We start from the raw sequence: 14,020 nt of genomic DNA on the forward strand, positions 1-14,020 counted from the left end.
CTACCTTGTTTCAAGAAATGGAGCTTCAATCGAACTTACTCTAGGCTGCCTCTGTCATGTCAAACTGAAGATCATCCAAGCCTAAGCTTCAGATGGGTTCTTAAAAGAAAGCTGCAGCTTCCTCCCTCAGAGTGGGGTTCCGAGAATTAGGCAATAAATGTTCGCTATGCACTCTGAGATCACTGCTTAAAAGGTTTTCTCTCTGCCAAGTATTATTAGAAGGATCGGGTTACATCATGATAGGCAGACTGTTGTAGGACTCCAGAGAATAGGAATGAAAGACCTTCTTATGAGGCCTTGGGAAACCCTTCTAAATAGGCCACACTCCATGAAACTAAACTGTTCTCTACAAATATCATTCACAGGTACAAAAGTGAGGGGGGAAAAAGTCTAGTGCATGTATTACACTTTGAATTGAAAACCATTCAAGTATACAGAAACAGGTTCCTGAAACATCTTAAGAATCAAGACTGAAGTTCTTCCCTTGTTCAGGGGTACCTTTACAGGTTTCAAACCAGCATAAATACAAACGAACTTATAAGAAAACAGAGCAGATTTGAAATTAAGGGACTATATATCTTCAAGTCTGACATTTTCAGTTTAAGTCTCAGTTGATCCATTAGAACAGGAAAAAGACTTGTCATTTTGGATGGGATGAAGATTTTTAAAATTAAAAGATAAACACTAAAGGTCATGTCAAAATAATATCTAACATCATGTCACATTCTCTTAGCCACAGCATTTTAAAAAGATGAGCAGTCAGAAGATACTGTTTTTATAAAGACATGAACTGATGTGTCTTTTCCCTTTATCACTAGCGCATCTTTTTCTAACATAGCCTTAGTGCTATTTTGAAATTCATCTAAATGTCAGAGTTAATGTGAATCTTTATAAACTTAAAAGTGGCACACACACAACTCCCATCACTGAGCTTGCACTTAGTGGTAGACTTAGATCGAGGACACAGTCAGGAATTAAATGCTACTTGAAAAGAAACATGCTAATACTTCCAAAATACTACTTTGAAAAGAATCCTTGGAAACTTCAAACCCATTCATCCTTTGGCCTATAAATGTGAACCCCCATGCATCCCACGCATGAGGGAGGAAGAGTACAAGGTCTGGAGTCAGAGGCCCAGCTCCAAGACAGGGTTCTAAACCCATTCTAGCTGTGTGACAACTAATTCTCAATTCACTTATTTGTAAACTGGGGAAAATTAATTCTTGGCTCACAGAGTTTGAAAAGAAGATTACATGAGATAGAGGTTAGCAAAGTACTTGGTTTCAATAAAAAGTATTTGTCTTGCTTTAGGGTGTGTATATATAATAGATATATTTTTAAATGAGACCACCATATTTGTCATGACATTTCAGATTATGGTAAAGAGATTAGGAGTACAAATGAGAACGTGTCATTAAAATCAGATCCTGCACAGATTATTTCCTTCAACTGAGGAATGTCACAGTTTTTTTTAAATTTAATATATGAAATATTGTTTTGGAGAGAATGGAGCAGTATTTCTGAAGCAGCTAGGAAATACTCTGGCCCAATAGAGACACCCTCACCCGGTTAGGCACTAGTAAATCAGGTTACACACTCTGCATTTCCATGGCACAGTGTCAGTTTGTATTAAAAACTAACACACTCATGGTAAAAAAAAAAAGAGTTACAGACAGAATTAGAGTGAGGTTTACCCCCAAATTTACTCTATTCAGAAAAATGTTATATTTCTACATTTAATAGAATTTCAAATGCATATCCACATTGTCAAAGATATTTAAACTGCAATATCTCTGAAAGTATCCATTAGCTTAAACATTATCAGAAAGACAAAGTAATGCATAAATACTTATTGGAAAAAATATGATAGAACAAAAATTACGCTTTATATTAAGCCTTTTTGGGGGAAGGAGGCTCTTATTACTTCTAAAAGTAGAGGTCATGATTCTCCAAATCATAAAAGTGACTTTTTATACTTTTATGGTTTTGTTGAATCCTGAGTCTATTATAACAGAGGTCAGCAAATTTTTCTGTAAAAGGCCGAACAGTAAATATTTTAGGCTTTGTGGGCCATATGGTCTCTGTTAAGACTATTCAACTCTGCTGTTTCAGTGCAAAAGCAGTCCTAGATAAAATGTAAACAAGTAAGTGCAGCCGTGTTCTAATAAGACTTTATTTAAAAGCACTGAAATTTGAATTTCATACCATTTTCCTGTCTTGTGAAATATTCTTTGGATTTTTAAAAGCCATTAAAAATCTATAAACCATTTTTGGTTTACAGGCCTTTCACAAAAACAGGTACAGGCCAGAATTAGGATCACAGGCCATAGTCCACCAACCCCTATATTAAAAGATCAATAAAAAATGGTAAGTTTTACTGGTCTTTATAGGCTAATTCAACATGAGACAACATCAAGGATTACAGTGCTTATGACATCCTTTATTCAATTCACATAGAAAAGCATGCAGTATTACTGTAAAACAGTACAGTATTAATGTAAAATGTTCAGTGCACATTAGATAAACAAGTCATTAACATACAAACCATTTTTAAAGACCTATATGGGCATACCAAACATGTTCAGAATAATATACCTTTTCAGAGTCTAAATTAAAAATTGTGCTTAGCTCACCTATTCTCACCCCCTTTACACTCTTCATGAAAAAGTTTTTTGGGGCCTTCATAAAAGATAATCTTTTAGCCAACTGAAACTTCTTTTTCTTAAGTAAGGAAAACAGTGCAAGCAAGAATGCTACCATGCATACAGTTTCCATGAAGAACAGTAACATGCAAACAAGAACTTTACCACTCCAAAGAAAGTTCCCCTGGGACATAAGTGGATCAAGAACTTGGCAATGAGTGCTTCTGCACCTGTATATCTGAAACGATGAAGCTACCATGTTTAGGTTCCTCCAAACACAACTGTTCCATGACTTCTTGCTAAAGTAGGCTCAATTTCTGATTTTCAACACACACAAAAAGATGAGCGAAGGAAAGCTACCTGACATAAAACAAGTATTTTCATACAGAAAATGTATTCTTTCATACTAGCAACACATTTTCACAAAAACTGGACAGAACACAATGTTAAAAATGCAAACATATACATAAAACCTAAAAAAAAAAGTAGATGAGTATTGGACTAAGGTTCGAGTGCTATTTCCCCATCATGGCCTTGAATAAAAGTTGGCCTATCACTAAACATAAATAAAAAGGGACAGGCAAAATAATTTCCACCCTAGGAAAAGCTTTAAAGAAACTCAAGTGTCTTATGAGCAGTATGTGGACAACACCAAAAGTTTTATTTAAAAAATCCAAGTTCTGAAGATAACTGATGCTTACTAATAGACCATTGTACCTGAAGAGTTCAATCAAGATTCAAGAAAACAAAATATACCCAAACCAGATACGTATAATATTCATTCAAAAGAAACTCTCACCCTACCTTTTCTGGTCAAAAAGATCCCCAATGAAAATGAAAAAGACTAAACTCTTCAAAGTGAACAAAAGTATCCTGGGTACAGGCTAATCCACCATTCTGACTTGACACCTGACGAAAGACTATCAATTCAAAATGGTATAGAGCTTTTATGAGGGGAAAAAGTAACTTTAAAATCTTAGATTCCTCTCAGGACAAAAACATAAATGACACCTTTCTAATGAGTCAACTTTTAGTTGCTTTTGATGGGCTGGCATTGGAAAGGCTGCTCTGGATTTTTCTTTTTGTTGATTGATTCACATTTTTATTCCTCTTTTCGGGCACAAAGGAAGCAGACCAAGGAGACTGAAGGTGGTTGTGAAGACCATGCATCTCTGAGGACATCTTAAACAAAGATGACCCAAACCTTTGATCTTCAAATAGCCTGTGTGAACTGCTTAACAAAACACCCTGGGAAAACTCAGTCTGAAACAAACAGCTTGGGGGTTTGATTTCATTGGTTCCTGGGTTAGAACTGGGATGGAGTGAAAAATCTTCATTCATTTCCTGGTCAGATGGAGAGAGGAGAAAAAAAGAATTGGGTTTCCATTCATTTCCATTTTCTAACTGATCAGTAGTTAGAGAACCTTTAGAAAGGTTTGGTTTAGTTCTTTCCTCCAGCTTATCTGGTTCCTCAAGGAATTCACTGCATTGAGATGACTTTGCTAAGCCATCCAAATCCAATGACTTAAAACCGTTATTACAAGGGCTCTTGCTGTTGTCTGACTCTGACATCATTGAATCCAACTCCGAGATTTTGTCAAGGTAAGCTGCATCCATTGATGCTTCGCTGGATGTTCTTGTCCGATTCATTTCAAAGGAGCGGAGAGAATTCAACCTCTTGGATAAACATGAGCCTGATTTCTCATTCAATTTTGAAGAAATTTCTCCAACACAATTTGCTATCGTGTTCTCTTCTGAGCTTTCAAAATCCAAGCTGGGGGCATAGCTCGTGGAACAACAATCCCAAAACCCTGTCTTTGGGGAAGTAAAACATTCTGATTTCTTTTCACTTTCACTTCTATCATCTTCTGAAGAATCTTTATTACAAACATTCGGAGAATCACAAAAATCATCAAACACCAATTTTCTGAGATGGTTTGAGTGCTTTCTGGAACCTCCTGCTTTGACCACAGAGCTCTCTCGATTTTCTGGCGTATTGAGCTGAAGGCAACTAAGGGACAAAGGAGTACAGGGAGCTGGAAGATCATAGAGTTCTTCATCTTTGTAGGATACACAATCACTTGGCTTATTACCCCATTCTCTTTCCAAATAAGTATCCATACTTGTATCTGTCACATCTAACATTATTTCCACCCGTTTGTGATATAAGTCTTTGTTCTTAGAACAATTTGGTTCTGTTTTGCTGGTGCTTTCCTGTCTGACAGAACTGCTAGAAGGTTTTGCCAGGTGTGAATTCAAGGTTGATGAGCCAAGCTGCTTTCTGGCAGCATCACCTTGATTCTTGGATGCCATATCCTCCTCGGTGCCTTTGCTCCCCTTGCCATCTGTAGAAAGTGCTCTCTGGCAAATGGAATTCATAGCTTCCTTCTCATCACTTGAATTTTTTAGCTGTGTAATTTGAGATTCTAGTTCCTCTATATATTTATCACTTCGTTCCAGGGCTTTCTTGAGGCGATTGGTTTCACGTTCATACTGTTCTACTTTGGACTGAAGAGCAGCTACTGTAAACCTTCCAAACCTGCAAAGAATGGAAGGATCGTTACCCTTATAGTTCAAGATTTTTTCTTTCCTTTTCGAAGTTTAAGAGTGCAAACTGTCTCCGCTCATTCTAATTTCACATAACAGTGACATTTCAGACCACTCAATGAACAGGATAAGAGCAATGACAGATGTAGTACCTTCAAAAGAGGGTTTCCCCATTTATGTACTAATGAGCATATGATAATAATGACAAAGACCTAATAGGATACTTCTGTGGTCAAATCATACTAGTAGTAGCAGCGAGGCAGAAACTCGCTGATAATTTCCCTCCTAAGAGCTGGCGCTATCAGTTCAGCTCATATATGCATGAAGAGTTATACCCTAAAACAATGGCAAAGATTTATGATAACATTTGAACAGTGGTCCACATCTTGAAATATTTACATTCAATCATTTTCCTATTGTACAGCACTGTTTTACAATACATTCCTTACACAATGTCACCTTGTCAAACATAAAATGCCAATTTGAAATTCAGAAATCTTAGCAGTTCCAGCAGGAGTGGGTTTAAACACTTATTTGGACCCTTTCAATTATAGCTACCCTTGATCTGAAGTTTTTACTTGGCCTTTCTGAATACTGGGCTTTAATTCATTTCAGCTCTATTTATTTTTGGCATTTCACAACGTGTGGGACATCAATTTCATTTCTTCCAACTTTGAGATACAAAGTCAATGCTTGTGCTTCCAATATATTACACATAAAAACATTTTCACATTTTCTGAAAAGGAACATTTTGAAGAATAAATGAAAAAGAACACAACAAAAATTCACTCCTCTCACTTGGGATTATCTTGTTTCCACTATTCCCTTAAGAATGGGTACTGGTGTTCAGCTAAGAAAACAATTTTTGAGCACCTAGTATGGCTCGTGGTATATTTGGAGCTGACGATAAAAGGATCAATAAGACTGTCCCAGCTCCAAGGGACATAAAGTATCTATCTTAAATTCTATCTGATCTGACTACCAAAGGAAATTCCATCTTTCAGGAAACTGCTTCTTATGAGTCAATAAACATAAGTCTTACATTCTAACCCCATGAAAAATAACTTCTCTCCACAAAAGTTCTCTTAAAAAGCTTTTTCTTAATCATCTTTTTGATGACTTAAATATAGGCCCATCTTGAAGAATTCAGGGATTGTCTGTTTTGAGCAAGGTACTTGAGAAGGTGACTTCTAAAAATTGTTTTAATCTATGGGTTTATCTTTTTCTTTCTTTTTTCCCTAATTACAAAAGAATAATTACAATTAAGAAAATGTACTAAGTATTAAAAAATTAAAACGGAGAAGGAGCCAACAGTAACTGTACCTCTTTGCGTCAACAACTATATGTTGTATGACTCTCACTCAACGCCCATCACCTCCTCCTAAACTGTAGCCCAGTTCACTCTCCAGCTCTCCTCTACATGATCCCTGCTCTTGTCACTAAGGGATAAAAGCAGGGACAAAGGTAAATATAGATTCATAAAATCTCAGGGTTAGAAAGGGCCTTAAAAGATGTGTTGCCAAATACTGACCTACTCACTGCAATTAACTGATCTCCCAGGAAGAGCACACTCCCTTCAACCTCTAAAAATCAAAGCAAACACCAGAGGTATAACAAAAACAAAAGCAACTTCAGTAACAAGCCTCCTTGTTTTAAAGACAAAGTTTACTGCTATGAGTATTTGGTTAAATGAATGATGGGAGTTTTTCCTTTTTCACCAAAGAAAAATGTTTTGTTTTGTAAATGTACTATTTGACAGAGTGGTAGTTTCTGCAAGAGAATTTTAAAAGGTGGACAAAGATCTTTAAGTTCATTCAGCAAAAATATCTGTGAGTTCTTGGGACTTCCCTGGCGGTCCAGTGGTTAAGACTCACCCACTTCCAATGCAGGGGGTTCGGGTTCAGTCCCTGGTCAGGGAACTAAGACCCCACATACCGTGCAGTGTGGCCAAAAAGTAAAAAAAAGTGAAAAATAAATATTTGTGGGTTCTTGACTGTAACTACTCTGGCATAGTCAAATAACCCCATATTTTTAAATGGAAAAACTATGTAGCATGTTTATTTAATGCAAACAGCAAAAGTGACAGCCTTAAATTTGCTTGCCAAGACAAAATTTGCTTTTTCTTAAGTGCAATTTTTATAATAAAACTATCCTCAGATGAAAAATAAAATCAAATGGTTTAAAATCAAATAATGTTACTAGATAGTAAGTCAGCTGTTACCAAAGGATGTCCTTGGGAACTCAAAGGCCTACATAAGAAGTAGTGACAAATAAGGAATGTTTCCCAAAATATTAGCAGCTTCTTATTCTAGATTTTAGTCTGGAATTTCAGACATAATGTCATTTTATGATGCTATATTTGCCCCTAATTTGTTTATTATTATGTTTTTAAAGGAAGTTAGTTAACAAATGTTCTGAGCTGAAGTCAAAATGATAGCCTAAGTATATTTTTTGTATTACTTCAGAGAGAAAGCTGAAGTGCCATGAGAACTAACAACAGAGGCCAGCAACTAAGCCCATGTGAGAGGGACAAGCAAGGAGTCACTGATGGAGCTGGCTGTTTTCTAAAAGGTCAAAGCCCTCAATTCCCCTAAGTTCTATTTCAATACTCTGCAAGTCTATAACACTTCGAATAGTCAGACCTTTTTACCATTCTAATAAGGGAACTGTGCTGGTGGGCAAACTAAAAGAAATATATAGTGAAACCCAATGAACTGATCAATTAATTGATCGGTCCAGGTAGCTTATCTGTTTTCTGTCTCTCTCTACCCCCATTAGAGTATAAGCTCCAGGAAAGCAGGAATTATGGTTAGCTCCCTAGAACAATTCTCAGTACACAGTAGTTTCTCATTAAATATTTTTTGAATAGATGTTATTTTCTTACTTTAAGATACATCAATGCCTTACATCAAGACAGAGCCAACACCACAGGATAATCCAAAGGTCCTTGGGCCTCTTTCACATGTAAGTATTATGAGTCACTATATTACTAAACTAAATGTTTCATACGTTTGACTGCTTATTTTCTTTTTTTCACTGACACCAAGGAAAGCAACAGAGAATGACATACATACACAGTATAGTTCTTTTTATTGTACAGGCTTGCTGTTCTACACTCTACTCCATCCAAAAAAACTTTCCACTTTCACCTTAGCAAGAGAATGCAAACAGATGAGACTTCTGACATATTTTTAGCTTACCCTAGATACAAATATTAGAGACAATTTACTTGATCATATAGAAATAACAATTAGAGATGCACACCTGATGCTATACTTCCACAGATGAAAACAATGAGGATAAGAGCTTATTTAACTTTGGGTATTAATTCCCTCTTATTCACACTAATTCCAGATATTTCCAGACTACATAACATTAAATGAATCAATGCCAAGGCAAGCCAGAGGGATTTCTAATATCATTTACCATACTTCCTTTTCCTGTGCAAATTTCAAAATGGAGTATTTTTATAAACATTCCATTAGAGACCAGAAGGCTTTGATTTTCAAAGCAGCAGTGATGGCCAAGGGCTTCATTATGTCAGAGAAAACATAAAGCAGTTTGGGGGCTGCATCTGATATCAGAAGTGTGTTTTGCTAAAATCTAAGGAGAAGCTTAAAGGATTTTTCATCTTGCAACGTTAACTGATGTACACATTCTGGCTGAGAGCTCCCCTGTTCAAAAAGCTACATAGGTACAAGATTGGTCCTGTCCCTACTAGAAGTAAGAGAAATGAAAAGTCCTATTGGTTTGACCTCTGAGGTATTATAACTAGAGTAAGGGCATCTCTAATAATGAAAAGTTCCCAAGACCACATTTTCTCATAGCTCATCACATAGGAGGAACAGGACGTGTTTGAAGGGTGTCAGAAGAAAGCAAATGTGGTAAAAGAATAAATGCCAGAACCAAGTATCAAAAGAATTAACCTCTAGTGCTATGCAGCCATTAACTAGCTGTGAAACTTGAGTAATTTACTTTGCCCCTCTAGTTCTCAATGGCAGCCCCAACAAAAGGGATTAATGCAGCAAAGCCCAGTGGGTTGCTGAGACCACCAAACTTCAGAAACATCTTCTTGAGGAACAAGAGGGGCTCTGGGGAAGTGAGCCCCTCTGCCTTCCATGTACCTTTGATTTTATATCTTTTCCTAATTACTACCTGAGGTAAGAGTGAAACAAAGTGAAAGCAATCTTTGGATCTGGACCAGCTTTTGTGATCCAGCCTATCTGATAGGTCTTCAGTATCGAGGTCCTTGATGGTTTCGAAATGTACAAATTTCAGTTACCGCAGTTTAGTTAAATACCACCAGTCACTGAACAACATGGTTCAAATTTACCACATTATATTAACTGTGAGTAGCTGCATAAAGTAAAACTTCACTGCCAGCTTTTCAGTTCACAAAACACTATATAAACAACAGACCGTGCATCATGAACCATGACCAATCAGGTCACTTCTCTCAAAGTCTGAAAGTGACTGTGCACCTGTTCTTCACCTTACACACAGACAATAAAACATATAGTTGTGCTGCCACATGACATTTTACAAAAATGGATAATCAAAAGACAACTAGCCAACAAAGATGAGGTACAGCAAAGAAATGGAAAAGTGATTAATGCCAGTAGTAAAGTTAGAATCAAATGTAAATGTAGAGAAGAATAGCTGACTGTGGGAATTTTGAAATTGTCACTATTTGAGAGACCCTAGGTAAGCCAGAGGAACTTGGGAAAGGCGAACTTGTTGACATAAATGAAAGAAGTGGCTGTGATGAAAAGGATAAAGATGTCTAGAGGAAGTGACAGGCTGGCAAAAAACTTCACATTAAAGCAACATGGAGCTATTTCACAATATTGAAAGCACAAAAGGGTTAAATGTAAAGCTGATGCAAACTTAGGAATAGTTGTTGAAGCGTTAGAAAAGTTGCTGCCTTCATATCATAAGCTATATGCTAAGAAGGCAAGCACTATTCAAATTATTCTCTAAGTTTTTTATAAAGAAATAAAACATTTCAATTCTCAACGTTTCTAATGTTTTAAATTGTACTATAAAAATATTAATGTACTAAATAAGTATCAGTTTTACTATTTTTTCATCTTCATATACATTTCTAACTGACAGTAAGAGATTTAATGTTTTGATAAAAATTATTAAAGTTTATAGAACAATTTGATTTTTCTCACTGATTATTGAGAGTGCTTTGCATGGTTTTAGGTTGAATGGTCATTTTTATGATTCTATACAACCATGCAAAGTGAGGATTACCTGTACTAAAGTAATGCTTGGTATGTGGGAAAACCAAGTAAACTTAAGTGAGTCTCAACAATTGTTTTTAAAAGAACTGTTACATTTATCTAGGAAAAGAATGACCCAGGATGATACAGTAAATTTTATTGCAGAGTTGCCTGGCTATATAGCTGCAGTTGCATATCTTCTCATTCCCTGACTTATGGAGATACTAGGAAAGTATCTTCTTTACTTAAAACATGGAAGAGAGATAAAAGTTTTAGGGGAAAAATTTTTCTATCGTTCCTTTCCCTTTCCTAAGTATTTTCTCCTACAGCATAATGTGTGGGTTAAAGATTCCTTAAGTTTTTGACGACACAGAACTTAAGTGAGTAGTTTGTAATATGAGCTCTTTAGGAGCTGAGTTTGGGTGGGACTGGGAAGGAAAGCGGGAGGTCCAGCGCTGTGCTCTGCTGTACGCATGTGTGTACAGGATGGGGAGGAGGCGTATTCCAGGGAAAGAATACAGGGAGGACAGCACTGCCCGCAGCTCAGAACTGTATTTGGTGGTGGGGGCCTTTCTCTCACCTGCTCCCAGTGAGCTGTCTGTGCGTTACTCATATCTATTCTCATCCCTGTGTGAGTATCAGGAGGATGGGGGAGAGTGTTCTGTCCTTAAACTAGTAGAGAAGCTTTGGAAAGTGCCCTATACATTTTCATCCACTGCTGAACCTGATGACTTGCCAGTGTTTCTTCAAGAGAGTTTTCTCTGTTTAAATGAAACAGTTATGAAAATGTTACATTCCTAGAGAATTTGTTAATCATAAAAGTACTGTCTACGGCCAATCCCTGTCACACTAGTTGAGTCCACAAAACTATATGAAACAACATGAGGCGAACCAAAAGAGAACAGGAAAACCTCTTCCCTCCTGGAGACTCAAGACAATGTTTCTATTCCCTGGCCCAACATCCGAATAAATAAATAAATAAAGGCAAGTGAACTCTGCGGATGGAAATTACCAAAAGTAAATGTAACAGATAAATCTCCCACAATGCTGTAAGTGACTACTAACGACAACGCTGGTGACAATAACAGCAGCAGCCACAACTCACTGAAAGTTTACTTGTGTCAAGGACATTGCTATGTGCTTGATATATATTAACTTACCTAATTTAATTGTCATGTTAACTTTATGAAGCCAGATCTATTATTCTTATTTTAAAGATGAAAAATGAGATGCTTATAAAGGTTGTCTCTTCTTCCAGGTTATGCAGAAAGGAAGCAGCAAGAAGCCAAGTCTGTCTGAGTCCAAACACCATGTATGAAGCCATATGAGATGCTTGAACATAAGATCCCTTCTTAAGTAATGTCAGCACCTATTTATACTATGACATAGTACAAAATGCAAGCATGTCTACTGAGTGCCAAGTCTGTATATATGGTCAAGGGACTAGAATTGTTGTAGTATTTATTAATACATACATTTGCTATTAGAAATATGGAGAGGAAATAACAAGATGTAGGAATACATTCAGATATGTATGCACAAAGCCAATAAATATTTATCAAACACCTATTATGTTCTAGACATAAGTTCAAGAGTGTTTTCAAACTTCCAAAGATCGTTTATTAAAATGGCCTTGTAGGAAACTATAGCACAGACAGATCAACCTGGCAAATGCCAACCCAAAAAGGGTTGACTATTTTAACCAGAGATATGAATAATAAATCTGAACCAGAACCATAAACTGGAAGCTCCATCTTTAATTGTGCTATGCATAAAAAGCATACATGATCTTCTTGTCTACCTCATGCACAATCAGCAGGCATCTTCAACTATAAGGAAACAAAGCTACCAATGTGAAATGAGCAAAATTTTAAATGTATAATTTTAGGACCTAAATATCACATAGGTACTTACTTATCTAGGGTTCTAATAGGAACAAAAAACACAAGCTATGTTATATTGCATCTTATATTGTTATATTTATCACAAAACAGAAAGTGCTCCAATATTTGGAACAACAACAAAAAAGCCACAATTTCCCCCTAAAGACAAAGGTCACATGGACAGTGGAACTAGACAAAGAATTTAGGCCCTTGCAGCCATTCCTTCTTCCTCCACCTCCCAAAAGTCCTGTTTAAAAGTTAAGGTAGAGTCTGATTGGCAAGCTTTCAAACGGAGAACAGAGTTTAAAAGTAATAGCTCAGGGACTTCCCTGGTGGCACATTGGTTAAGAATCGGCCTGCCAATGCAGGGGACACGGGTTTGATTCCTGGTCCGGGAAGATCCCACACACCACGGAGCAACTAAGCCCGTTCACCACAACTACTGAGCCCACACGCCACAACTACTGAAGCCCGTGCACTCTAGGGCCCGCGTGCCACAACTACTGAGCCCGCATGCTGCAACTACTGAAGCCTGCACGCCTAGAGCCCGTGCTCCACAACAAGAGAAGCTACAGCAATGAGAAGCCTGTGCACCGCAACGAAGAGTAGCTCCTGCTCACAACTAGAGAAAGCCCGCACGCAGCAACGAAGACTCAACGCAGCCAAAAAAAAAAAAAGCTCGTATTATTAACACAATTTTAAAGAAAGGTTTTTTGTGTGTGTTTATTTTATTGAACTAACCATGCATTTGTATTTAAAAATTGTGGTGAAAATTCTTGCTGTGATACCTAGAAATTCTTAATAGAAAACACCCAATTGCTGGGCAGCATATGTAAATTGAAGAGGAACAGGTTCTTTTTTGTGATAAGTCTCTAAAAAGGGCTAACCCACATCTATATTCACTGTCTGAAGATGGACTACTCTTTTTACTGTGGAATAAATTCCATTCTATCTGATAAATATATCTCATTTCAATTCCATGCAGAAATGCCCTAATTTTCTGCCCTAAAAGATCAGCCTCAAAGTTGACATGACATAAATGGCGATCCTAATCTTTCATGGAAGGAGAGAACCTTGAGACATGCTAGACATGCTATTTCGTATCTTTTTACAGTTCTCAGAGGAATAAAGGATTTATACCTTTTCCCCAAATATACTAACCTTAACAACAACAATAAAATCTCAATAGTATAAAAGAATGCAACTGTTGTTGGGTGAAAAAAAGCATACTTAAAAATCTCTGAACTAATAGTATCTATACATTTTTCACTATAGTTAAATCAATCTCTCCCAGCATGAAGAACAACACGAAACAAAATAAAACAAAAAACTGTGATCCAGCCACTCTGTAATTATTGCTCAGATGATAGTTATTGAGGACTAATGTATGCTGAGAGGTGATGAGGAAGGAAAACAAAAGGCGTAGAAGACATTATCCTTGTTCTCACGCAGTTCATAATCTTTCTGACAACCTTACCGCTTAGTCATTAGCATGCACTACAGGCTCCTAAAATATCTTATCAATACAATAAAGGCAAGTTGACAGAAAACTGCAGTAACTGTCCACCCCCAATTAGCTGAATACCCAGAGAAGGGCCCCTCAGGCAGCTGAGGGGCCTGAGCACACCCAGCTGTCACAGTCTGGCCCCAGGGTATCATCAGGCTCCCCTGACAGTCTACAAGTTCCCCTTCCGGGAAAACCGAAGGGCACAGCAGAATC

General features: G+C 37.1%; 1 protein-coding gene across 4 annotated transcripts in view; it reads right to left on the reverse strand.

The window, feature by feature from the left end:
* Positions 1–2,675: 2,675 nt before the first annotated feature.
* The window catches only part of OBI1 (ORC ubiquitin ligase 1), a 45,194-nt gene continuing 33,849 nt past the window's right edge, over positions 2,676–14,020 (reverse strand). For all 4 annotated transcript variants that reach the window (XM_036831805.1, XM_036831807.1, XM_036831806.1 and 1 more), the window contains one exon: positions 2,676–5,181. In XM_036831805.1, coding sequence (XP_036687700.1) covers positions 3,666–5,181 — 1,516 coding nt within the window. In that variant the 3' untranslated portion in view covers positions 2,676–3,665. The remainder of the gene's footprint in view (positions 5,182–14,020) is intronic.

The sequence above is a fragment of the Balaenoptera musculus genome, chromosome 18, assembly GCF_009873245.2.
Source record: "Balaenoptera musculus isolate JJ_BM4_2016_0621 chromosome 18, mBalMus1.pri.v3, whole genome shotgun sequence".
In the NCBI taxonomy this organism is placed as follows: domain Eukaryota; kingdom Metazoa; phylum Chordata; class Mammalia; order Artiodactyla; family Balaenopteridae; genus Balaenoptera; species Balaenoptera musculus.